This window comes from Diplotaxodon limnothrissa, linkage group LG17 (genome assembly GCF_057381915.1).
Source record: "Diplotaxodon limnothrissa isolate DT_005_m linkage group LG17, D_limnothrissa_male_GT1.1, whole genome shotgun sequence".
NCBI lineage: Eukaryota > Metazoa > Chordata > Actinopteri > Cichliformes > Cichlidae > Diplotaxodon > Diplotaxodon limnothrissa.
In genome coordinates, this window is record NC_140612.1 from 24,689,998 (window position 1) to 24,716,104 (window position 26,107).

Genomic DNA, 26,107 nt, shown 5'->3' on the forward strand with positions numbered 1-26,107 from the left:
CCGCGGCACACCTGCACCAGGTTAAACCTCCGCCTACCCCCAGTCCTGCTTTACAGGTGAAAATAGAGCAACAGGACCGCTGAGTCTTTGACTTTATTTATTTTCTGCTGTGTTTTACTTGCATCTATTTGAAAGAGTGAGTGTAAACATAAAAAATATTTTATTTTATGTGCTGGAATGTGCAGAAAATAGGTTTAAATGTTAAACTAATTTATTCAAGTCAGAGAATGTTGCAGATAATTACATTTTTGCTTGATGCATAAAGTTAAAAGATTAAAACTGATAAAACAAGTTTTAAAAAGAGACTTTTCCATTTGATTACATTTTGTATGATGGATTATGCAGAAAAAGTAGAATTGGGCTGAAAGATCTATCGCTTTATCACCTCTTCAGGTTGTAAATCGTGTTTTTAAAAAGTAACTAAGTAATTAATTACTTTTGAAAATAAGTAATCAGTAAAGTAACGGGATTACTTTTTTGGGGAAGTAATCAGTAATTAGTTACTGATTACTTTTTTCAAATAACTTGACCAACACTGGGCAAGAGTTACTATTTACTCCGAGGACACGAGCAGCAAATAATAAATGTAGGTAACGTTTGCTAATCAAAGCAGAAATTCAGCCACTATCCTCTTCAAAGTTTTACTTTACTCTATAGATTACTCCCTGAAGTCTCCGTCTGTCCCACTGCACTTGTCTATCTGTGATGTGATCACCTTAAATCCCTTAAACTATGTATTTGCTCATAGGCATGGTCAGTTTTACGGGTTACTAACAAAAGTTGTGCACAGTCACTGTGCTCTCTTTATAAATAGAAACAGTATTTTTTTCTCTTTACTCACTGGTGCAATGCCTTAGTAAATTTGGCCCAATATGGAAAAAAGTACTGGGAGTTGCTGCGATTCCTATCTATGTTTCGGAAATATATATATTATCAATATTGTGTTGTGTCTAAATCCAGTTTTGTTAAAAAGTTGTCTATGTATCAGAATTTTCAAAGTAGTATTTATTTTAGTTTCTTTTCATTGCTTGAAATTTGCACATTTTAGTCTTTTTAATTATTGTTTATAAAAGGCACAGGTCAGAAGTAAGATTTAGAAAAAAATCACTGCTGTTGACTCACAGTGTTGTAGATATCCAAAGTCTCAAGAAAAACAAGTTGTAATGACATTTTTTATCAAACAATACAGATATTGTCTATATGTTTTTTAAATATATATGCACATAGTATTTAGTTTCAGTTAACTACAATAAACTTGTTATGTTTATATCTACATCTGATATAGTAGATGTATGTAAATACTCATTTTTTAAGGTATAAATTATTATTTATTTGTGCACATTTTATAGTCCAAGCTGGGTTTATGTCTCGGAGAGTTTTCTACTTAGCAGACCAGAACTTGACATTATCAGACTGGACACAGCATCAAACAAAACACCATAACCATGATGATCCAATTGGGGATCAAGACATCAAAACACGAGCCTGGACCTGCATAAAGTTATTCTGGGTCTTAGAAAGCCTCTCGCTCATTGCTGTTCATTAACAATATTAGCTTTGGAGCTGATCTTGATTTCATCCACATTTACTATTTAATGAAAAGGATGTGAAAAACATTTACTATCTGTGGTTGTATGTTTTAATCCCTTGTTACCATGGCAGTGTGACTTCCTACACCTCACCAAGCCACCCTTGGTAACACTTGTGAACGGATTTCAACTTGTTAGCAGGTCTGAATGTAGAGTAATGCAAATAAACTGGACAAATTCTATATGTGAGGTTTGCCACTTTAGAAGCTGAAAAGATGACCGTGTTTCCAAACTCTGACTGGTGCTGCAAAGGATTTAAACTGGCATCTTTAAAGCTTACTAATTAAAATAGTGTATCTTGCTTAATTGGTGTAGAAAACGAGCAGAAATCCCCAGAGCTGAAAATAAAGTCAGTGTCACAGCCTCTTTAGGCTTGCACCAAAAAACATAAAAATAAGCAGCCATTTACAACTCCTGCCCCCAGAAAACAAACAAACAAAACACACAGTCAAAAAATGTTGATTTACAAAACACTGAAAACGTAAAATACTGACAATGCCAAACTGAAGGTGTGCAGATTCATCTTGTTCACCAAGTAGGTGTACTAAAAGCCATTTGTCATTTTCTATGATAAAAAAAATAACACATAAAATTACATATACCAACATCTAGATTAGCCTTGCTAGCAAGTGTTACAGTGGGTTTATATTTTAAAATGAAGCCAATAAAAAAAAGTGGAACTGCATTTCCTCCAGCAGCCTCCAGAACTGACTATTTTTGACTAAACTGTCCAACTTTTATAAAGCAGACTTGATCTTACAAGATCCAGTGACTTGTTCGTAAAGTTAGCTAATAGTTTGATAAACTTCAAATTACCTCGTTAAACCTCATAGTGATCAGTGTTAAAGGTCTTTACCAGGTTTGAAAATCATCAGTACCAAAAAACTGAGCCCTTTAATGACCTTTAATGATGAGCTCTTTATTGTAATAGTTCAGTAATACTGAAATATACTAAAATAAGTCTTCTCAAGTAAGTTACTTTTGTTTTTTTCATGTCTTTTCCTAGCTAAAAATGGCAATTTAGTATAACAGTAAAGTAAATAGACTCAATACTTGAAATGTGCAATTCACTTGTATTTTTATTTTTATTCCTATTTATTCTATTTATCCCCTTCGTATATTTTATTTATATTGTCTCTGTATTTATATATATGTGTGTGTGTATAACTCTGTAACTTCTGTCGGTGCTGTGCTTTTTTGGAAATCGAATTTCCCAGAGGAACCCACCCGAGGGATTAATAAAGTTCTATCTAATCTAATCTAATCTAATCTAATCTAAAGGTACACCTTGCTAACAAAGTAAGCTACCACTTGCTAGCAAGGAGCTAGTCTCCCATCCAGACTTCTGTCCAGGAATGGTCACAATCACATAAAAAAAGAAAAGAAACAAAAAAAGAAACAAAAAATCTGAATGAGAAATTTTTTTTAAAAGCCCATAAACAAATGGCTGATGTCGCAGTAGCTATGTCCATCTTTTATTTACAGTTTGTGGATTTTTATATGGCCAGAGGGGCCGATGGCGCGATATGGCAGCCTCGCTTCTGTCAGTCTTCCCCAGGGCAGCTGTGGCTACAACTGTAGCTTGCCTCCACCAGTGTGTGAATGTGAGAGTGAATGAATAGTGGAATTGTAAAGCGCTTTGAGGGTCTTGAAAAGTGCTATATTAATGCAATCCATTATTATTATTCATATATTGGATTATATCTGGAAAAGGTACAATTATTTCTTTGAGCCAGCCAACCTCAGTTTATATAAATAAATCCTCAGATCTTAGAAAAATAAAACATGAGTTTGAAGCTCGTTTTTACTGAGTAAAATACCTTCTGTACATTCTGCCATACAGCAGCACAGTGATGAAAACTAAAATTTAAAATTCCCTACACTCTGGAATCCCAGATAGTAATTGAACGTGATGCATTAATTACAACTGTGTGAGAACGCCTTCTGGTGCGCTTGGAGTCAAACATGTCGTGACTAATCCCATATACGGGGCATCGGTCGGGAATAAGAATACTTGGGTTAAGTGTGCACATCCATCGGAAGCCCAAATTAAAGATGAGCCTTTGCTGCTTGTGTGCGATTACCTGCAGCGGCGGCCAGCTGAAGTGGGGTCTCTGTGTAGTTCTCCGCCCCATCCTGCAGGGCGCCCTCCACATTCGCTCTATTATCCAGCAACAACTGTGGCAGAGATGAGAGGCAGAGGAGGTGGAGGCAAGAGGGGAGGGAGGAAGAGGAAAACAAACCAAAAAAAGGGGGGAGAGCAGGGAGAAAGAAAATACAGGTAGAGGGAGAAGAGGGGATGTTACAGTCAGGCTTGGCAAGAGGAAAAAACCTCAACTGGTGGAAACCTAAACCAGCTCAGAAAGTCACTGACATTCTAGCTATGCTTGATCATTATGCTGTGTGGGGGTCTTATTCGTCTGTGTTGAGCTGAAGACGAAGAATTTATATCTCCAAAACTCTGATTTGCGCTGATGCAGATTAATAACTGAAAAAATCCTGGAGGCGCTGGTGTTCATCAGGCTTTCAGCCCGTGTCAGCTCACACAGTAATGACTGCAACAAAATGTGTTTTATATATTAAAACTGAACAAAACACTCAAATTTTGGCATCCCTGGGGGCTGTGCATCAGTGCTGCGCTTCAAGCTTCTTACTACTTCTTACTTCAGGATCAGTCTTCAGATTAGGGTGGAAACAGGGGCCTGGGTCAGACCTACACTTAATTTTAGGAGCATACATAATCCTGAGCCAAGCCCTCTCCACATAACTGAGATACACACTGCACAGAAAGGACCAAGAAGGAGAAAGAAAGGTCATTTGGCATCATCATTATTATGATGCACCATCATAATAATCACCATCATCATTATTATCCTCATTTTGGTACAAAGGATTGGGCAAGGGCCACAGGTTAATGGTTACAGGTCATAAACATCACTACCTGCACGACAGGGACGTGTCCGTGTAACACGGCGAAAGTGAGTGGCGTCCCCTGGCGCGTTTCAGGATAAACTGAGGGGTGCTTGTTTACTGTGCTTGGCACCTGGGAAGTCATAGGTGAAGTTCAGGGAGAGAGATATATATATATTTATATATACAGCCATTAACATTCACAGCTCAGGGCGGGGGATGGGGGGAAAGAGGGGGAGTGAGAAGCAGTATGCAGAAGGGAGAAGTGTAAGCAAAGGAGGGCAGGATGGCACAGGGAGATTTTCCTCTTGAGTTTCATAGAAAATCTTTAGCAGCTTGAATCCTGCCTCTCATCTCAATCGTCACTCTAAACGTCAAAGAGCATCTGTCTGGACGAGGCTCTCTCACCACACTTTGTTGTATCTACAGCTCCACCCCTTATTAGCGTTTCATTTCAAAGGGGAATGAAACTAAGAGAGAAAAAGCGCAACACTGACAGCAAACACCGACGACAAACACCGACAACTAACGCCGAGGAGAGGGGCGGTGCTGACTCACGAGCGAAGCAGCGAGTGAATAAAATCAAACAGCCGTACCAGCCTTATGCTGTTCTGTGGTTTCTAAAGCTGCTTTATCACTGAGTAAATTAAGGAAATTATTTCTAAATGTTGCCTGGAGGACAAACAGGTGTTAAATAATACGTCACGTTTCATTTGAGGTTTGATGCTAAACAACAGCAGGACTGTTAGAGCTTATGTTTTTACAGGAATGAATTATTTATGACGTTATAATAAGAGGCAGTTCCAGCAGAAACAGAGCCAGTCACAGGCTGTCACTGCAGAGAAGAAGTTAACTCATTTTTACTTTACTTAGAAAGCTTAGGTCTACTTTTCTGTGCATGTATTTATCCACACAGACAGATTTGGTCTTGATTACGGTTACAGTTTAAAAGCGGCAGAGGTGAATTTAACTGTGTAGCTTTGAAGCGCTCAAAGCAAAATGTCAACGTCTACCTCGGGATTATCGGGGTTATCCAGGTCACTGTTTTTTCAACTTTTTACCTCCACAGGGAGGTTATGTGATTGGCTCAGTCTGTCTGTTTGTTAGGAGGATTACTCACAGAGTTACAGATGGATTCGCATGTAAATTTTTACCACAGGTGAGATTTTGGTGGGATGTTTTTGGAGTCACTGCTGTGAGCTTTTCTTCAGTCTCTCTGGTGTGAGTACACTTTTCTCTGTTTGTAACTGGTGTGATGGTGCCAACACCACAACTACAGTGATAAAACCTGGGTTGATGCAGCAGTTGATAACCACCTTCTTGGGGGCACTTATCCAGATTTCTGATGAACCTGCTTCATAGTACAGGGCCTCATTGTCTCCATACTGTAAGACATGCATGTTGATTTGTGAACCTTTGTATTTTTTCTATCCAATGGTCATCATTTGATTTAACGTGTACCGCTGGCTGATGAAGAGCTGCGCTGCTCGTAAACTCATGTCTGAGGCTCTAAATCAGAACCTAAACACTAGTTTTCAATGGAAATTCAATTCGCCCCTTATGCCAGTTTTATCAGTGGTTTTTGTATTCTAAGCTTTTAGCTCCTGAAAAAGAAAACAAACTAAACCATTATTTTTGCAACCCATAAGCCAAAATTTGGGGTTATTATGTCGAAATGAGACTTGTTGAATGAAAGTTCTGGGAAAAATAGCTCAAAATTTTGGCAAAACATAAAATCTGGACATATGGATGATAGAAATGTTACTTTTGAGTCTGTTTTAGATTCTTTTGGGTTGCAGGTACAAGTGATCTGTATTACAAGACAAAAAGGACAAAATATCTGAAAAACTGAACTTTTTTGACAGAAAATTGCCCTTTCTTATACCTGTGAAAATTTCACAGCTGTATTCACACCAAAATTCCTCCCGAGCCGCTTTGTGGGGGCAGTTGCTCTAGTTAAAGCAGGATATGGTTTTTGGAGAGCAAACAGCATTCAGCTCGCCTCTGTTTATTGGTGTTATAGCTGAAATGTCAGACAGATAAAATATCTCAAAGCCTCTGCATAAAACTTTACAGCGAGGCTCCAGTAGGAGCAAATGAGGTGTTTTCACTTTGTTTGAATTTATGTTAGCTTCATCTTTCTTATTCTATAAACCACCGGTTGATTTTACAGGTACTGCTTTGCTTCTGAGTCAATACTGCACTTAACACAAGCATCAAAGCAATGGAGCAATCACAGTGATCAATAATGAGGTCACTACGGTGAAGGAGAGCCCATAAATGGTGTTACTTTTGCATTTTCTAACTGAAAATTAAAGCGATTACACACATACAAGCACACACTACAGAGAGAAAAACAGGAATTCTAACAGTGCACTGTTAAGTACAACAGATAGGTGCAATGATTTTCAAGCTTCATGCAGAGTCTGTGGTAGCAAGTTACACTAAGTGCACACAATTATAAAAGAAATGTATTATTGATGTGGTATAAGCAAATTGCTGCTGGATTTACAGTGTAAAACGTAATGAAATAACTGCCTGCAAAGTGGATCATTTTCCTGTATCGGTGTTAAAACAGTGATACTCGCTTATTGCTTATTGGTGCACTTCGTGTAATGAGCTGCCGGGGGAACAGAGAGCATGCTGAGAGCAGGTGAGACAATGACGATAGGGGGAGGGGGAAGGAAGAGCAACACAAAGTGGGTTCATAGTTTCACTGTTTACAGAAACAAATGTGAACAAACATGTTAGACCAGAACAAAAAAAAAAGTGCAATCATTGTGACACTGCTGCATTTGACTAGCGGACAGTTGACACTGACCTCGCTGTTGATGTCCGCTCCGGCGTCAAGAAGCATCTGGACCATGGCCTCATCACCACGAACGCAGGCATACATGAGAGGGGTCATTCCCTGCAGGATGAGACGGGGAAGAAAGGGGGGAGGATGACATATTTCTACATAGTACCAAAATGGGAAGCTGTTGAATGGTAGCAGAGATTCCACCCAGCAAAAAGGCGTTGGAAAGAGATGGGAGAGATGATTTTTCCAGATGTCTAAACAAGGTGGAGATTTGTTTAAAGAGTGAAAGGTGAAAAGGAATCGTTGGTGGTCGCTGAAAAGACGTCCTGCTATGTCTAAATTTAGTTGAACAGTGGGCATTCTTTCCTCTCAACACATCTGTAGATTCAGACAGTAATTTCCTTCTATGAGGAACCAATGCTGACTGGTGCACCACCCTCCTACATTAACCTCCTAGGACCTGGCGTCCACATATGTTGACATCACTTTTTGGGTTATTTAGACCAAAATACAAAATTTTGCTCTACAAGGGCCTGATGTCCACTTACGAGGACATTATACTGCCACTGTTCCATCAAAATTTAAAACAAATATCCTCATACATGGCTCTCATTTTTCTTAGGAACAAAAATCGGGTAAAAAAAAATAAATCTGGTGATTCTTTGTTTTTACATTCATCGGGTCCCAATGCACGGTGGCACGGTGGTTAGCACTGTTGCCGCACAGCAAGAAGGTCCTGAGTTCAATTCCACCATCAGGCCGGGGTCTTTCTGTGTGGAGTTTGCATGTTCTCCCCGTGTTTGCGTGGGTTCCCTCCGGGTACTCCGGCTTCCTCCCACCGCCCAAAGACATTCAGCTTGTGGGGATAGGTTAATTGGATAATCCAAATTGCCACTAGGTGTGAATGTGCGAGTGAATGTGAGTGCGAATGGTTGTCTGTCCCTGTGTGTTGGCCCTGCGACAGACTGGCAACCTGTCCAGGGTGTACCCCGCCTCTCGCCCTATGACAGCTGGGATAGGCTCCAGCGCCCCCCCCGCGACCCTGAAAAGGATAAGCGGAAGTGAATGGATGGATGGACGGACGGGTCCCAATGTGCCCAAATATCAAAGATAAATTAAAAATGCTTGCCATGGAAAAGTTCGGGTCTTAGGAGGTTAAGGAACAATAAGCTTTGGCTCTCTGGATGTCCCCCCCAAATAGGCTGACCATTTAATAATTACTGTGACACATGACCCTATGAGTTATGGTGTTGAAGGTTCAATAATGCATTTTAACCAGCCAAGGCCTATTAAGGCCTCTTTGCTACCATAAACAGGATTTATTTGACAGCACTCACTGAACTGACCCATACTCACAACAAGTGACCAAGTCCAAGAAACTCAATGAAGGTCTAAGAAGGCCAGTGTAACAGTGGTACCAGTACATTAAACAAAGTGGATGGAAAAATCTAAGAAAGAGAACTATATTTACACAAGTTGGAGAGGTCTCTTGGGGGCATTTCGAAACAACTGCAGATTCCTGAATCATCAGAAACTAAAGTTATTCTGATGTGTCACAACTTTACCAAGGTCTGGAAAAAAAAAACCCTAAAAAGTCACCATCTGTTAGATAATTGGTTTAGATGTTTAGGAACAATCTGGGAAACACCAAGGTTCAAGCCTAGCATGTACTGGAAACTGCTGGAACACCAGCATCACTGTTCACAGTGAACCTCAGGTCAGCTGTTCTACAAAGTGGATGGAATAATGAAGAAGGAAGACTACTTCCAAATTCTTCAACTTCACTTTAACTCAACAACTAGATAGCTGAAACGTTGATACTTTGTCACTAAAATGCTAATTAAATGTTGCATTAAGAAAACCCAAAGGCACAGAATTAGAAGTTTGACAATGAGCTGACAGGTGGTTGAAAACAGATTAAGTTAAAGTCTTAGAAGTGAAGGCATCTGCCTTCTTGAAGCCTACGACTGGGTGACCCACTTTACTCACTGTTAGAAAAAAAAAAAAAACTTCAACCCTTTTTTGGCTACATAGTACCTCAAATACTATTGTAACAATAGTTAAATGGGATTTAATAATAAACACCATCTCTAATGATCAAAGTAACTGTAATGAGCTAAAGGATGCTAACAGCGATTACTTTCTCTCAACAAGAATGAGGATTTCAATGCCATAGCGATATATGAATCTGACTACGTGTCAGCGGTGTTTGTGAAGAAACTTGCTAGCCTCCTTTTTTTTGGTAAGCAAACTTGTTAAAAACATACAAAGCCAAATTAAATCAAAGTACAAAAAAACCCACAATAACAAAGGATCTGAATGGCAACAAAGACTAAGCAGAAATTTGACTGGACCATTTATTACTGGGTCAGTTTGCTTTAATACTTTACATGCACTGAATAATCAGGCTGGATCTTTGAAATGAGCTCTGCATCATTTCACTTTTTTATTATCTAAAGGCCAACTTCTCACACAAATGTGATATTCATCTTACATTAGATTTTGCTTCAAGGGAAATTTCTAAGGATGTGTTCAAGGATTACAATCAAATCACTCGATTGGAGTCCTTTTTCTGATTTGCTGCTCATCATCCAGTAAGTGTACTCCTGCTGGAGGTTAGGACCTCTACCAAACAGAGAAGGAATTGCATTGAAAACACACTTTTGTTATTTCTCATGCAAAAGTGTTGATTTCACTGCTATTAACAAAATGCCTTGAGAAATAATTCCAGGTTATTTCAATCTGGTGTTATTCCTGTAAATGTAGATATTGCAGCTGTGTGGGTTGTGCATATTTTAATAGGAGGCGAGAGGTTTGCTGTTCAACAAGAGACCACTTCAGACGACTAACTGCTGTACTTGGTTTCAGTCAAACTCAAAAACAAACATTTAAACGTATTCATGTACACCACCTTATACGTACTGCTCTATACTTTGTAAGGATTCACGTGGTGTCTGGTACCAAGACCTTAGTAGGGGATCTTTTCGTTTGCTGGTGTGCACATCTTGGAGATTCTAGCTTCGATTGGGATTCAGTGATGTTTGAAAGGCGGATCAAATTTTGGCTCTTTGTCCTGTTTTTCAATCAATTTCCGAGGTAGAGCACAGAGCAAAATCCTGTGGTGGCCACTGAGTGCAATTGCTACTGTTTCATGTGCAGCAATGTTTATGTGGCACATGAATGCCACAAGCAGCATGACTCTTTGGGAGTCAACAAATGTGCAAAATTAAAGAAAAAGTTCTGGTGCCTCATTGTCAAGACTGCTCTGAGATTATAACAGAAAGTTTTTGTTAACTTTTCTTATCTTTTTATTTAACTATTGACCCACCATAAAATTCTAAATAACCAGGATTTTTTCTGCTATTTAAATGTTTATCTATTACTTTGTAACCTTGGTTTCTAGTATGAACATTCTTGGGGAAATTCTTTGTAAGTAGGAAAAGCTGTAAAGCTTAGTTAAAAGTCCAAAATCTATACCTTCCTTTACATTCTCCAAAGCCATCCAGTGTCAGACTGGAGTCTTTGGTGAGCTAATTCTGGTCCCAGGGCCATATGTTTGACACCCTTGCTCTAGCGCAGTGATTCCAAACCTTTTGGAGCCACTATTTCACATTAGAAAAATTACAGGGCACACCACCAAGCAAAAACGTCACAAAAAGCATATTGATTATTTTTCCCCGCACACCAGGCATAGCAAAATTGGCTCGGTTTGTCCCCAGTATACCTTTTTTTGCTTCCTTCTGACCACTACTCATGCTAGGGCCTTCATCTGGGTGGGAATTTTCTCTTGGACCCAGGTCTGACTGACTACTTTTTCTTTTCAAATATTTATTCATTCCTATGACTAATATGTAATTTCTTCTTCATCTTCTTGTGTTTTACCAGCAGTTGGTAACCCAGTTAGTTAGAGCAAGGAGTTGTAATGCCCTCTAGTGGAAGAGAATGTATTTGTTATGTCCGTTACTCAAGCAGGTCACTTAGAGCACTAATCAGCTTACAGCCATACGACCCTGAGCACACCCAATCTCGACTGATCTCAGAAACTAAGCAGGGTTGGGCTTGGTTAGTACTTGGATGGAAGAGTATTAATCAGGTGGAACCAGGTAGTCTTCCACAGCACACCTGATCATTTCTCACAGCACACCTATGTGCTGCAGCACAGTGGTTGGTTTTTATCTGCTGGTCTGCTGGTTTCTTTCTGTGCTCAGTCCAAGATCATCATTGCTGGGTTACCTGGAAACGGTTTCCAGGTAAAGCTCTTAAAGTGCACAGAATAAGTAAAGTATGAATCTGTGTGTGAATCAGTGAAAGTGACTCTCGGTGTTAAGAGCCTTGAATGGTCAGACCAGAAAGGCACAATAAAAATGACTCTTCCTATAATAACATGATGACGACCATTTACATCCACACCGTTTTGTTACACAGTCAGGCTAAAAGCACCAGCCAGTCATCTTTGAGTTACATCAATGCAGGAGCAAAGGGATTCCCAGATGACACGGAAACAGTTTGCTGCAGCAGTTGCAAAAACATTCTGCAGAAAACTGTGGAAAAACTTCCGCAATCACTTCACTTCCGGTTTTTACTTTGTCTATACCTGTTCCTGAAGGCTTTTACGTAGCTTACCTAGCTAAATCCTACAATCACTGACAATCGTGTTGACCGTAACCACAACATTAGCTCGTTTTTTAGAAGTCTTCACATAATTTTCTTTAAATCACCATTTTATGTACATGCTATAACTTCACTGCTGCCTACCAATCGATCCCGTTCTGTAAAATGCAGTGAGATATAATAAGTATACACACACAGCACACAACTCAGAGAAATATCCGGCAGTTTCTCGCAGCATCTTATGTACTGGACCTTTTCATTACTCCCTTAAAATAACCGTGTCTTCCCAACAAGGGCAAAAGCACAAAGGTGGGCTGTGAAACTCCTAACATAACTTCTTCTATCTCTGCGTGTCTCCATATGCACAGAGTATTCTGACACGCCCACACACATTATGCTGCAGGATGAAGCTGCTTCATCTAAGTGCTACTGCAAAGAATTGCATAAGATCAGCAACAGCAACAACTTAAAAATGACCTTTATTGTAAACGAGGCACCGAGATCTTCACATTTATCAGACTTTTCTAACTGTTTTAAATGAGCTTCCATAAAACAGACTTCAATCATATATCTGATCTGGGCCATTATGCTCAACAGAGGCCTTTTAAGGCTCACTCATAACACACCACAGCGCTTTATGTTGAAGACTGATCTCCCTTAGTGGTGATTCATTCTTAAACATTTCCTGGACAGCAATCTACTTAATCAGCAGACGGCTAAAGGGCGAGAGACGACGGACCGCGATGAGCACCGTGATGAGGTCTAAATGTCTCTTAGCCGTTATGACAGACTCCAGCTTTTACTTTATTGCTCCTGTAACGCTGTCTGGTCTTTTGCTCCATTTAGCCTCCTTTACAAGGAGATAAAAGCCTGCATGTCACAGGCTCGTATTTATGTGAGGGGAGAGGAAGGAAAGCACAAGTCAATACAATCTGTCAATTTAACAAGCATCTGTTTTTCAAATTTTTTTGTAATATATTATAAACAATATATAATGTGTTTAAGCAAACATTAATCAACCAGACCTGGACTTTATTTTTAGAGTCTGAGTGAAGAATTGCCAAGCAAATCTTAATTAAACCTAACTAGGCGCAGCTTATTGACCGCGGAAAGTCAGATTGCACAATTAACTTCCACTTAGCAGCACTGGGAATAGCCAATATTTCTACGAACTGTCAAAGGTGAAGATTCCCAAGTGACACTTGGCTGTAGTGGGACTGAGATACTGACCTGACCTGTCAGTGCTCAGAGCAGGAAAAGTGTTGCAGTAGCAGGCAACAAAAGAAAAATCCTTTCCCCTTCCACTTTCAGGATGAACAGGAAGGTCATGGCACAATCTGTAGCTGGATGCCGCTCTGCTACAGCCCTGAGTTGCTCCTCTCCTCCCTGCTTGAGTAATTTAAGCGATCAGTATGCTGGGTGGTGTGTGCAAGCCCCCGCATCTGCTTCTTTGCTCTTCTTCACCTGACTGCTCCTCCTGCATCCCGCCTACTGCCACCTTTGATTAATCCGGTTCTCCAGCCCCCGGCTCCATCCACAGCACCATGAAAACTGTTAAAAGGACTCATACCTCCTGTTTGCACACTGCAAAGTTCAAGGTGACTTGATATTGGGTGTTGCCTCTTCTTAGCTGAGGCATTTCTCATTCATACATATCCCTGGCACTAGGCTGAGAGGTGCTACTGCCTCCTGTCTTTTTTCTTTTTAGGTAGGCGGCAATGAGTGTACGACCATTGGCCAGGGACATCAGGTAAACTCGGGTATTTATTTATTGTATTGTTTGAAGTTTTGGTTCTTATATTTTCCAGAGTGAGTTTTGGATACTTGTTTGGTCACGACCTGACCTCTGGGTAGTGACTGGAAAAATGAGGATCTGAAGGGTGTCTCTCTTAGGGACAAATGGTGAGGAGATCAGGAACGTTTCAGAGTACAGATTCTACTCCTCCACATTGAAAGGAGGCACCCAAAACACCTAGGGATGTTCCACTGGTAGCAGACCCTAGACACTCCCTTCGCTGGCTTGGGAACATCTTGGTGTCCCCCAGAAGAGTTGGTGCATGTGGCTGAGCAAAGGGGGGTCTGGGTGTCTCTGCTCAAAGTGGAAGAATGAATTTCTGGTTCACTTTTGGAGACATTTTATGATTGTTCTAGTGTAAATTTTGATTTCTTAGTTTGTCTTCCTGTTCATTCCTTTTTCCTCAATTCTTCCCACGTTTCTGTCTTTATGACGAGTGTTAATCTTGTGTCTGTGTTTAGTATTTCCTGCACTAGTTTTACTTCCCGTGTCTTCTCCAACTCTCTGGTTGTTCTCTCTTCCAGTAATTATGTTCCCATCAGCCTTCAGTGTATGCTTATATATGCTGTCTTTCCTTTGTTACCCCTCTACCTTTTTGGATTCACTTTCATGTGTTTTTGTTGTACTTTTGTTACCTTTTAGACTTATTTGTGAGCACATATATTTGCCCTGAATAGCTGGTCCTCAACTAAAACTCCACAAACAATAACTGCGACACACTTCTGCTTTTCTTCTTCTTCGTTTTGTGATTGCTTTGCTTCTAAAATTTCGTTGCCGGTGGAAAAATCTATAAAATGAACTAATTAACTCCCATTTAACCTCTTCCATCTGGTTAATTAATGCTCCTCCCCCTTACCCCAGTGAGCTGGAGTCGTAACAGGTTTATTTGTTACTTCACTGCCGCAATGTTACTAGATTCCATTTGGTCGAGGTCCACTGATTATTATATTTGTATTTTCTTTGTTATCCATGCGGTTACATTCATGTCCCCGCTGGGCCACTGCCAGCATGTTGTGGTGTTTAATGAGCAATTAATAGCAGCACATGAGGCAGGGGCTGTGGGGATGAGACCACTCCTTTGCAGACCTGTGAAATATGCATTTTTGTGCTGAAAGGATTAAGAGGAAAAAAAAATGTTTTTTTCATTGCCAAGAGGAGTTGGTGCGAGTTTTAAGAAATGTGTGTCGAATTAAGTCAAGTTAAGGATCCTACTATGACTTCATCTTAATTATATGTTAAAAAAAATGTAGAAAATAACAATAATTTCATGTATTTTTGAGACAGTTCTCAGCTGCTGAAGTCAGAGTGAGTCAGAGGTTACAGCATCTTTAGCTTTAGTCACGCAAGTAAAACTGAGGGATTTTAATCAGATCCTTGAGGTCTTAAAGAGGGCGAGGCTTAGTCACACTGCATGACGTGGAGATGCAAAGGACTTGATGTCTTCACCTCGCTCACCTGATATATTAGATCTGGAGGAGGATGAGGGAGAAATAAATTAATAAAACCCCTGCTATTCTTTTCTGTTTTAAACATACTTTGCTCTGCCAGCTGTTATAACCTGAAATATTGTGGTTTTATATGATGAGCAGGTTTAGTTAACCATTCCGTTTTCTTTTATTCAATATTATCCCTTTGCTGTCCTCAAGTGAAAGTTGTTGCAGGCAGCGTGTTTAGGCATGAAGGGCAAGTACATTTTTGTAAAAGTGAAAAAGAAAGCAAAAATACACAAAAAATGAGGATTATTGCAAGAACCACATATCTGTGATACATCAGCAGCTTAGAGAAGCAGCTTTCGCGGTCCTTTTACTGCCAAGAACTAACACATCTACGTTGCCAACAAATAACAAACCACCATGTAAGATGTAGCTCTCCATCACAGACAAATGCTCACATGCGTTATTAAAACTAAAAATAATAAGGAACTTATATATGAAGCTGTTTTTGTGATATTTCAAGGGCTGATTGAAATTACTGCATCACTGGGATCCACTCGATGGTGCTTAAGGGTGCACAACTGAACCAAATACACAGATTCCAGTTTAATCCCCAGTTAAAACCACTGGTGGACCAAGTGCAAAACATTTATCATCTACGTTCTGCTGCGCAACCCTGCACCCTGGCATTCACGTAGACGTTACTTGATGTTAACGTCTAAACGTTGCTTCAGACTGACCCACCATCCGGTCGCAACCGTCTGCAATCTTTGTTGGATAGAAGTGGATCAAAACACCAAGGTGTTTAATCTGTCATGGACTCCAGACACTGATCAGAGCGAGAACGTGTCAGATATCCCAGAAACAAGCCCAACGAACCACTGCCTGTGTCCAAGTGCCAAATCACTTGGACTGTTGTTTGCACACAGTTGGCGAATTGCCGTTCAAATACTAATTGTTTCCTACACGAATAATCAGTCTGTTGATTGACAGAAAAACAATCAGCAATCTACAATTGATTTTTTAGGCAACTAGGCGGTGGTTAATCGCAGCTCGCTGAGATATGTGATAAAATGTATGATTTTTTTAACTGAAATATAATGATCTGGCTTAAAACCTGTGGCAAGGTTCTGACTTACTATAGGTTTTATATAGAATTTAGACGAGTGAAGGTTAATCAATAAAGCAAATTATCACTAGGTGCAAGCTCATTTTAAGCTAAGACCTGAGGATCTAAGAAATGTCATGGTCCTGGGCCAGTATTCTTAGTTTTTGTGTGTTTTGTATTTCGTTCTTTATTTATGCCGTGGTTCCTAGGTTCTGTTAAGATGTTCCTTATTTGATTACCCCCTGTGTATCTGTGAGCCCTCGTTTCCCCTCCTTGTGTTTTATTCCATGTTTTCCCCAGCCCGTTTGTGTCTGTGCTCTCCCCGTGCTCTCTCTCCTCCTGTCTGAACCTCAGTGTACTTCCTGTTTTACTTTGACAGTCTCCCGTCAGTGTTGCGTTTACTCCTGCCGTGTCTTGTTATGATCATCAGTGTCACCTGTGTTCCCCGTGTGCTCCCACTTCCCTCGTTAACCCTCTGTGTATTTATGTCTGCGTCTCCCTCAGTTCTGTGTCGCGTTCTCCCTCATTCATGGCTGTGTGTTTCTCCGTCTATTACGTTATAGTTTCCCAGTTTAGTTTGTATGGTTTTGCTCTCCAGCAATAAAGCTGTGAATTTTGAGTTCATTCCTGCCTCCGTGAGTTTGCGATTGGGTCCTCATCCAGCCTGCACACAGCCGAAGCATGACAAGAAATGCCTTTGAGACTGGATGGATAATTGAGATCTTTGCACTTCTGTAAAGTGTAGGTTCATCTGATTGTTGTTGGATGAGTGTTTCGAGCCTGGTCTCACTCCCAAATCATCACAAATGAATGCTTGGTCATTACGCCTTTATTACTGTCATAAGCTGTTTTCTTAACCCAAAAACTCCAAACCACGAGTAAAAGTGAAAGTAAACATCGAGAAAATGAAGCTCCCATTGGGGGCAGTGATGATTTACCACTCCTGCCCTCATTGGCGGACACCTTGTAAGTATCCCAGAGGCAGCATCTGCTTTGACAAAACTGCAGTGTGTGAAATTTGAAAGGTTGGAGTTTGAAATTGAGTTATTACTTTGAGAAGAAGCGGCAGGACATTTGTGCAGGGTTAGTGCAGTACACACAAACAGACACAAAGAAAAACTCTCTTAAAAATGTGAATTATTTTCCTTCTGTATTAAAAAAAAAGAAAGATGCATGAAAACTGTATCGTGAATTTAGCACGCTGCATTACTCAGTGAGAGAGCAGCCTGTGCTCAGCATGTGTGCATGAACTGCACTGGGTTGCCAGGTACTTGCTAGAAATCCACATTTTATTGTATCTCCAACCCCTGAGCTGTGCAAATGTGGGATTTTAAAGTTGTTATATATATGTGAGTGTGTGTGCAGGAGAGCGTGGGTGTGTTAGGTGCCAGACCTGCTCGCTCATGCTGTTAATGCCATCGGGCCCCAGCAGGTTCACGGCCTGCTTGACCAGGTCCGTCCGACCGCAGTTGAGCATCCTGAAGCCCAGATCCTGCAGGAACTTGGCCTCTGTGGAGGCTGCGTCCAGCTTTCTAGTGGCACAGAAGCAATCCTCGGCTCTGCAGACAGAAACAGCAGATCTATTACTTTGATTAAGACGAAGCTTATGTCAGAAATGGATTTTGAGATCCGAGCACATACATCTCCACGGCATGCTGAGGGAAGCTGAAAACGATTGCTGATCAGGCTTTCATAACTCAAATTCTCCTTATCAGGAAACAAACTTGCAACTTTATAAGTACTGATCTGCTTCAATTTGAAAGTCAGTTCCTTAATATCTGAGTTTGTCAACACTCACTTCTCTTTGATTGCTTCTGGTTCAGTACTTTTCTTAAGCAGCTTCTCTCCAGGTAAGGCTTCTGCTGTGACTCATTATTACCCACTCACGTCCCCCGTAAAGCCTCTTAATCCAAGCATCTGTCACAACTGCAGTTTCCACAGAGAAACCTTTGCCGGATGTTGGTCTACATATACATGACAGTTAAATCTGACATATGCAAAGAGATGCATTAATTGGCACCTCGAAGTAGTTCATTTATTAGTTCTTTACAAATACATGAAAAGTGAAAAGACTCTTAACCCGGTGACTCTGTGACAAATTACAGAAAGATTACAGAGTAAGCGGCGACGAGGTAAATATGGTGCACGGCTTTGTAACCGCTGTGGAGTGTTTGCAAATGAGGGAAGAAAGAGAGGGCGAGCGAGGCGAGACTGTGAGTGAGTCAGAAACAAATACAGAGAGAAGATTTATAGGTTACTGCTGTCCAAGAAAGAAGGACAAACACAGTTCGTTTAGCAACTGACAAGCCTCATGAAAAAGCTTTTAAATTTTACAGTGCGAGGCGAAATTCAGTTCACTGTGGGGCTACGATGAAATGTTAACATGTTGTTAATGTTGTCATTAATAATAAAACAATACAGGGTGTGCTCCTGTGAACTAAAGGCCGGCGCACACTTTTTGTCTATAATCCCCACATTATTCCATTAATCACACTCATTTGTTTAGTTTGGCTCCATATTTTCTCCCGGCTGTCCTTGCCATCCCTAGTCAGTCTTTACGCTCCACTCAGCAACAACCGCAGTGGGTGAAAACAATGAAGCCAATGCAAAAGTGTCAAAAACTGCAGCCCAGCTTTAAATGTATGACGATCCCCACAGATTCCCATTTTAAGATTAAATAAAAAATAAACTTAATGAATAAACTCACACAAATTAAATTGTATTAAAGGGCTAAAGTCATGTATAATTGGGGTGTGGCTGGTTGCTATTCATCACAGAGGTCCTCTAATCTATGTTTGTGCCCCTTAAACCATTTAATTGTAATTATCTAAAAAATATGGTTTAAAACCGAATCCAAGAATCTGTGCTCCAGTTTTGGTTAACATTTAATGAGCAAGCTTCTTTCCACTGATTAGTAACTTTCCTTGTAAGATAGTTCAGCCACATCTGGTTACCCCCCACCCAAAAAACAACAACAATAACAAAAAAACATGATTATGATGGTCAAAATGCTTGTGCTGAGGTTTCATAATCATAGTCTACAATGACCAATTAGTGATGAATATCTATTTCCATCTTTTATACGCAGTCTGTGGAGTTACGATCGTATGTGTCCTATAATTTTTATGGGAAGCCATCAAACAGCTGCTGAAGGACTTCACTAAATTTGCCACTCGTGTAAACCTGCAGGTAATGGTGGAAAAGTCAAGGGATGATAAAAGTCAGTTAGATATCCCTAAATGCTGCTTATTTATATAAAGCTGTAGACAAAATGGCTTCATTGCACAATATAAGAGTTAAAATGAATTTACGTGTGGGGATTTATCCATTAATTGCTGTATTGTCATAGATAAAGTGCATGTATTTGCCAGCCAAACTGACAGACCTACAGCAGACTGAGTTGTTTTGAAGTTGCCAACTGACGTCAGGTAGTTGCAAAGCGGGTCCACGTCTTCAAAGCAACCATTTCATGGGCAACAGGACTGCAGTGTCATTGCACACGGTTGTAATAATGTTTTGTCCGTGTGGTGATATAGAACCAGTGTTTCCCCTGTCTGTAGCAAAGCAGCACATTCCTGCTTTCCAAAGGAGACAGCAAAAGGTGGAAAGACACAGCATGAAAAAGAAAAGGTAAACAGCACCGTGCTTATGAAACTCTGCCCCCTGGTGGTGACAGTTTTTGTTAAATTCCGTAGAGGGTGATCGCAAAACACACCTTTCAATAATGAAAAATAAAATAATCGCAACTATTCTACTGAAAAGCTGTTCGATATACAAAGATGGACACTGAGGAGGATGAATGGATGATGACATATTGATCAGGTCTGTTCAAGTCAAACTGCTCTCTTAAAATGTTTTGTCTGATGTAAACACCATGTAATAAGTCAGGTTACATGTAAACAGCTGACCTCAAATCTGTAATCAGAAAGCAAATGTGCAAGTAACTGCTGATCATGTCTCCATATTCATCTACATGTTCTAACACTGTGGATGAGATTCTGTTAAAATAAAGTGTGAGTGATTGTTGCAAGTCATTCTTGTGTTTGGTATACGAGACTTGGTTGAAGTTTATGCTAATGCAGCATCTGCTGACTGAACGTGCATGTGCAGGCTTACAGGTTTCATAAATGGATGACACTGAGCTTCATTCTCCAGCAGGTTTGTGCAGTAAATGTTATTGACATCGTATTCTTACTTGATTTGTCGGGGTTCACAGTCCACGCCGGGCAACAGCAGCCTGGCAGCCTGCCTCACATCGTCACTGTCCACAGAGAAGCTCCGTCGATGTTCAGTGTGAGCAACCGCCACCCGGATCCACTCCATCAGCGGGGGCAGCACCAGGAACGGCCTGCGGAGAAAACAGGTTCATGTGCTACTGTTTAATATCTTAATTAAGTCAGAATGAAGACTCACATTTAGTTTTAATTATTTATGAGAAAAACAAAAGAGTCTTTTGGGGAAATTCCATAAATGCTTATTTTTCCTAGATGGCTGGAGGGGCAGTTATGTGTGTGACAGAAAGAAAAGTCAAATCTGTGCAGCTGTAAGTGAAGGATAAACTCTGTGCTGTTAATGGAACAGAAGAGCATGAATCACACTGCCGTCTAACTGGACCGAAGTGACTACTGCAGCTTCCTTACGTGCATGGGTTGTTTTTCTGACACTGAGTCAGCAGGCAGTCTGGCACTAGTTTAAAGCAGATTAAGCCAAGTTATAAAAAAAGTGTGTGCTGCTCCACTTTTGTTTGATTGTGTGTGCATAAATGGACAGCTATTTGCACTTTTTGTAGGAGCTTTTTAGCTGAAGCGATGTTCAGAGCTCTCCTTTCAGCTGTCTGTGGCCACAGGAGCTAAATCCCAATGTCTGGAATGGGGGATGTGAACCTGTGAGACCTTTTGGCCTCCAGCTAACTTAAATTTGACAGCCTTTGAATTTCAAATGATGACATAAAGAGTAAAACCTCTGAAATTGTTTTAAAAGTCACAAACCTAGCACACTGCACAAATAGTTTGACGAGAACCAGGGAGCTGATATTCCATTGGAAAAAATGATCTGCTTCAGGTCTAAATGTAAGGATTAATATGTTATAGCTGAAGAGAAATGATCTACCTAACCTGGAAAACGATGTTAGCTGATGAAGGTTTGTTTGGAGGTTCATTCTACAAACTAAGGTGGCTGTAAGTCTGATAAGACGGAGACTTAAACAGGGAAAGTAATTTGGGTTGTTGTTAAGAGTCTAGCAGCTGGCGTCTGCTCTGTGTGTGATACAACATGACATTATTGTTTTTTTGTTTGTTTGTTTACACAGGTGTTTTGTGTTAGAGTTCTCTGTCTACACAGCATTTCGTCAAATTAATTCAACACAGAAGGAGATACCATCAAGAAAATATGTAAACATAAAATTGTAATTTCTAGCACGCACGCACACACACGCGCACGCACGCACGCACACACACACATACATGCTGGTAAAAGGCTGACAAAAAAATACTTAGTTTAGCTTTAAATTGTTTTTCTTTTCAACTTTTTGACATATTTGTAGAAACGATGGGAGATTTTTATATTAAATACAGCCAAAATTTCAAATAATGAAACTTAGGCCCAACAAACCAGTCAGAGCAGGTGGCTGCTCCTCCTTGAGCCTACCTCTGCTGGAGTTTTTCTTTCCCACTGTTGACACTTGCTTGCTCACGGGGGTCTTGTGCTCACTGGGGTTTACTTTCTATGATTTTATGGTCTTTACCTTACAATATAAAATGCCCTGAGTGGACTGCTGTTGCAAACTGGTGTGATATAAATAAAATTAAAACTAAAAGTCTATTTAATTTCTGTCCAGGCAAAAGATCAGGTTTCTTTTTTTTCCACTTGTGGTTCAGTGCAAATACAGCATTTTACTGATATATCAGTGCGTTAGCATAAAGATTCTCATATAACAGAGCAGAAGAAGACAGCATGGAAATCAGTGAGTATAAATGGTGACAGGCAGAGCCAGAAGTTTTTCTCTTTTGTCATATTTAAAGTGTAGCACCTTAAATACACATCTGAAGACACTAGGTCCTTGAGATCCAGTACAATCAAAACCCATAAAAGACTTTACATTTGTACACTTCTTTCTTCTACAGGAGTGACTGTGTATAAAGAAATGTGAAAGTTGAGAGTTGTGAGTGTATAAAACAATCAAATAAAGCAAAACGCCAAATAAAGACTTTTTTTTTAAAGTTGAATTTAAAATAACACACAAAGTAACTAAATGACTCTGGTCTTAATGTTGCTCTGAGTCACTACTTGTGCCCAAACCAACCCATTATCATTTCTCATGAGTCACGCATCAGCCTAACTTCCTAAACACAACCCAATAAGAGGCAGTGTGAAAGCCATCTGGAGCATCACACAGGCATTCGAGACATTTTTACTGACTCATTTTGAAAAAGGTCTAAACCTCTGTGACTTCAAAGCCGGTCACAGCCCTGGTGACGGTTCCTGTTGACGTCACAGTTCACTAGGGTTGCCAACCGTCCCTTAAAATACGGAATCGTCCCGTATTTAGAAACAAAAGTACACGTCCCGTATTGAGCTAATAAGGGACGCACTTTGTCCCGTAATACAGTGAGAATCAAAAGTAGTCTATAAATGTTTATGGAATTAACGCTTTGTTTGAAAACATAATTCCCAGCCCCTCTCCTGCTTTGTGACCAATGAGCTGACAGCACACTTATGACAATTCGAGTATGACAATTCAGATTACCGCTCATCTCATTGGTCGAGGAAAGGTCGCTTGCGGAGAAAATACCGGAAGCGACAGATGACCACAACAAGAAGCATGGCCAACAGGGGAACAAACGCCGACTCTGCGGTGCAAGTCTCGGATGACAGTACACCTAAAGCTGGGCAGACACTGTGCGATTTTTTCAGTCGCGTTATTCAGCTCCTGCTCAAACTGCACGATTGACTCGCAGGGGTTAGAAGTTCGTATGTCACGATGTACTCTCACACTATACCGCCCGATGCTCTGATGCGACCTGAGTGCTCACACTGTGCCTCCATAACATGAAGGTTATAACAGAAAATCTGTCGCTCGCTCTCTCTGTCTTTCACTCACACAGACACACCACCACCATCAACTTTGCTAAATTGCTAATGAAAAACATTGATCAGGCAGCTGTGATTGAGCAGCAATGTAAATCCAACTATTTTCACGGTTGTTGTGGTCGTGATAATTTTGTGATGCCACATCGAAAAGGCTCGGATGAGCTTTCCAAAGTTCTACAAGTTGTGCCTCCATCGCTTGTGTCCAGATCACACGCTGCACAGCCGTGCTGCTCCGTCTTTTTCACCAACGTTTACGTTTGCGCGCGAGCAGTGTGAGCGCCTGTGGTGAGACCCTCACGAGCGATTGATGATCGGGAGCTGGTCGTGAGGTGTTAATCACTTCTCGTTACCCCACGTATACTACACGACGCACGATGAAGGCCAAAATCGGTCCGATCACTCAAAAATCGGCTCAAAATGGGCCAAAAATCGCACAGTGTGAGCCCAGCATTAGAGCAGCAATGTTTGTTCCCCTCAGAGAAAGGGAAGAATGGGAAAAGGAAAACACCTGGCTGGAAAACGTTAATATGGGCATGTGCAGTGAATATCAGCGCTATGTGGCCAGAAGTGTGATAATATAATTTATTTTGTGTAATAAACAACTGCAAGGATAGATGATTACAAATAGATGACTAATACATAAAAGTAATACATAGATGAATAATGATGATGAGTTATGATGCGTAATCATGGGAACAAGCGGGTTTACAAACAGGAGCAGCTGATTAGCATTAGAAAAGCTGAAATAATACCTCAACTGAAGCCAATTGTACTAAATGCACTAAATGTGCACTGTTACAAGAATATTTTTCTTTCTATTGTTTTCTATTATTTTAAGTTAAGCAGGACAGAGTGCTTTTAAAGAAAGATTTACTTATATTCTCAAAAGTTAAGCATGACAGGCTTCTGTTTAAGAAAGAGACCTGTTTTACTGTGTTAATGTTGTCATTTTGAGCTAAAAATAAATGGCTAAATGATCATTTGTTTCACATGTGTTCATATCACAAAGAATAGAATAAACATCTACTTAAATCAACTTCAAGTCAAATGGTTAAAAAAATAATTTCACACACAAAAAAAGAGCTAGAAAATTCACCACACTGGGAAGGGTGAAGACAACTGGGTCGCCCGGCCCTGGCCACGAGGTGTCCCTTATTTATTTTTCAGGGAGTTGGCAACCCTACAGTTCACGCAAGCGATGACCGACGAGTCAACCATAATCAAAGGCTCTGACTGCGAGCACAGAAACTCCTCCCTCCAGCTGTTCAAACCTGTTCAAGCCATTCCATAGAAAATGAGTTTAGAGGAAGGGGGAGAAGCTGAAACAGCTTGTTTCACAAATGCCTAGGAAATAAGTATAACAGAAAAAGGATTATTATGAACTGTAAATCATGCAAAGCTACTCTAGCTCAAAAATAATAAATATGGAAATATGGATAAGGAAATAAAAAAAAAACCACTAAAAAAATAAATATATAAACTCTAAATCTTCTAACTCAATCATAATTTATTTATATATCAAAAATGTAAAAGTTACATTTGTTATTACTAACATTTCCAAAATAAATCATATAAAAATTAAATAATATTGCTAATGTGATCTTCTCAGGTGAAAATTAACTCTTCAAACTGATAATATCAGCACGTTGTCAGGTTCATCATGTGCAGTTTGCTTTGGTCATCTTTCAAATTTAAAAAAGAAAATCACTTACCGTATTTCCCGGACTACAAAGCGCACCTGAATATTAGCCGCACAAGCTAAAATCAGGGGAAAATCCTGTTTTGTACATACATTAGCCGCAAAAAAACAAAAAAAAACAAAAACAAAACAAAAAAAAAACATACATTAGCCGCACCTGACTAAAAGCCGCAGGTGTTTCAATGTTGACTTATCATATATAAGAGAATATGCACAAAAGGAATTGGGGCGGTAGTTACACTCAGTAGCACAGGAACAGAGCCAGAGAGAGAGAAAGAGAGGCAGGGACAACAACATTAGAAAGGTATAGTAATCATCCACAACTATTTTCGGTTGCAGATGATAAAGGATTGAGAAAGTTTATTCATGCAGGTCCATATGACAGAGAATATGCATGTTCTTTTAGTTTTCATATTATAATTTATATTTAATTGTGTTGTGGTTTGCAGTGTTTTGTGTTCTTTTCACTTTAAATTTGTGAAAGGAAAAAGCTGAAAATTTAAATAGTTAAAACTTGAAATGTGAATAGTTGATTTTTGTATTATATGATTTATTTATTATGGCCCCTAGAGACAAAGCACATACAAACTTCAAATCACGTACGAACTCTGAAGCATGTACAAACTCCAAAACACGTAAAAACACGTACAAACTCCAAAACACGTAAAAACTCCAAAACACGTAAAAACACGTACAAACTCCGAAGCACGTAAAAACTCAGAAGCATATAAAAGCTCAGAAGCACATAAAAACTCAAAACACGTACAAAAGACAACAGAAGTGCTCCAGGATGCTGGGCACAGTGTTGAGCCTTTGTTATCTTGTGGCTACACAAGCCAGCAAGTACCAACGACCGGATTTGGTGTGTGGTAATAACAGGTAAATGAACTTTTTTTTAAATTATTTGAATATATATATGAGTGCCTGTGTATAAATACACAAACAATACACACATGCTTTCAATTGTGTGATTTAAGTGATCTAGTAGCTCTGCTTTGGAAGTTCAGTTCATGCTAGAAATGTGTTTTGGAGTTTATACGTGTTTTGTCTCTAGGGGCCACCGCATATATTTA

At 40.0% G+C, this 26,107-nt stretch overlaps 1 protein-coding gene across 1 annotated transcript in view; it reads right to left on the reverse strand.

Annotated features, from left to right (window-relative positions):
* The window catches only part of LOC146615055 (ankyrin repeat- and BTB/POZ domain-containing protein 3-A), a 289,414-nt gene that overhangs the window by 21,395 nt on the left and 241,912 nt on the right, over positions 1-26,107 (reverse strand). The window contains exons 4-8 of the mRNA XM_085376547.1: positions 20,442-20,594; positions 17,640-17,805; positions 7,321-7,410; positions 4,531-4,632; positions 3,674-3,767 (exon numbers count right to left, since the gene is read on the reverse strand). Coding sequence (XP_085232673.1) covers positions 3,674-3,767; positions 4,531-4,632; positions 7,321-7,410; positions 17,640-17,805; positions 20,442-20,594 — 605 coding nt within the window. The remainder of the gene's footprint in view (positions 1-3,673; positions 3,768-4,530; positions 4,633-7,320; positions 7,411-17,639; positions 17,806-20,441; positions 20,595-26,107) is intronic.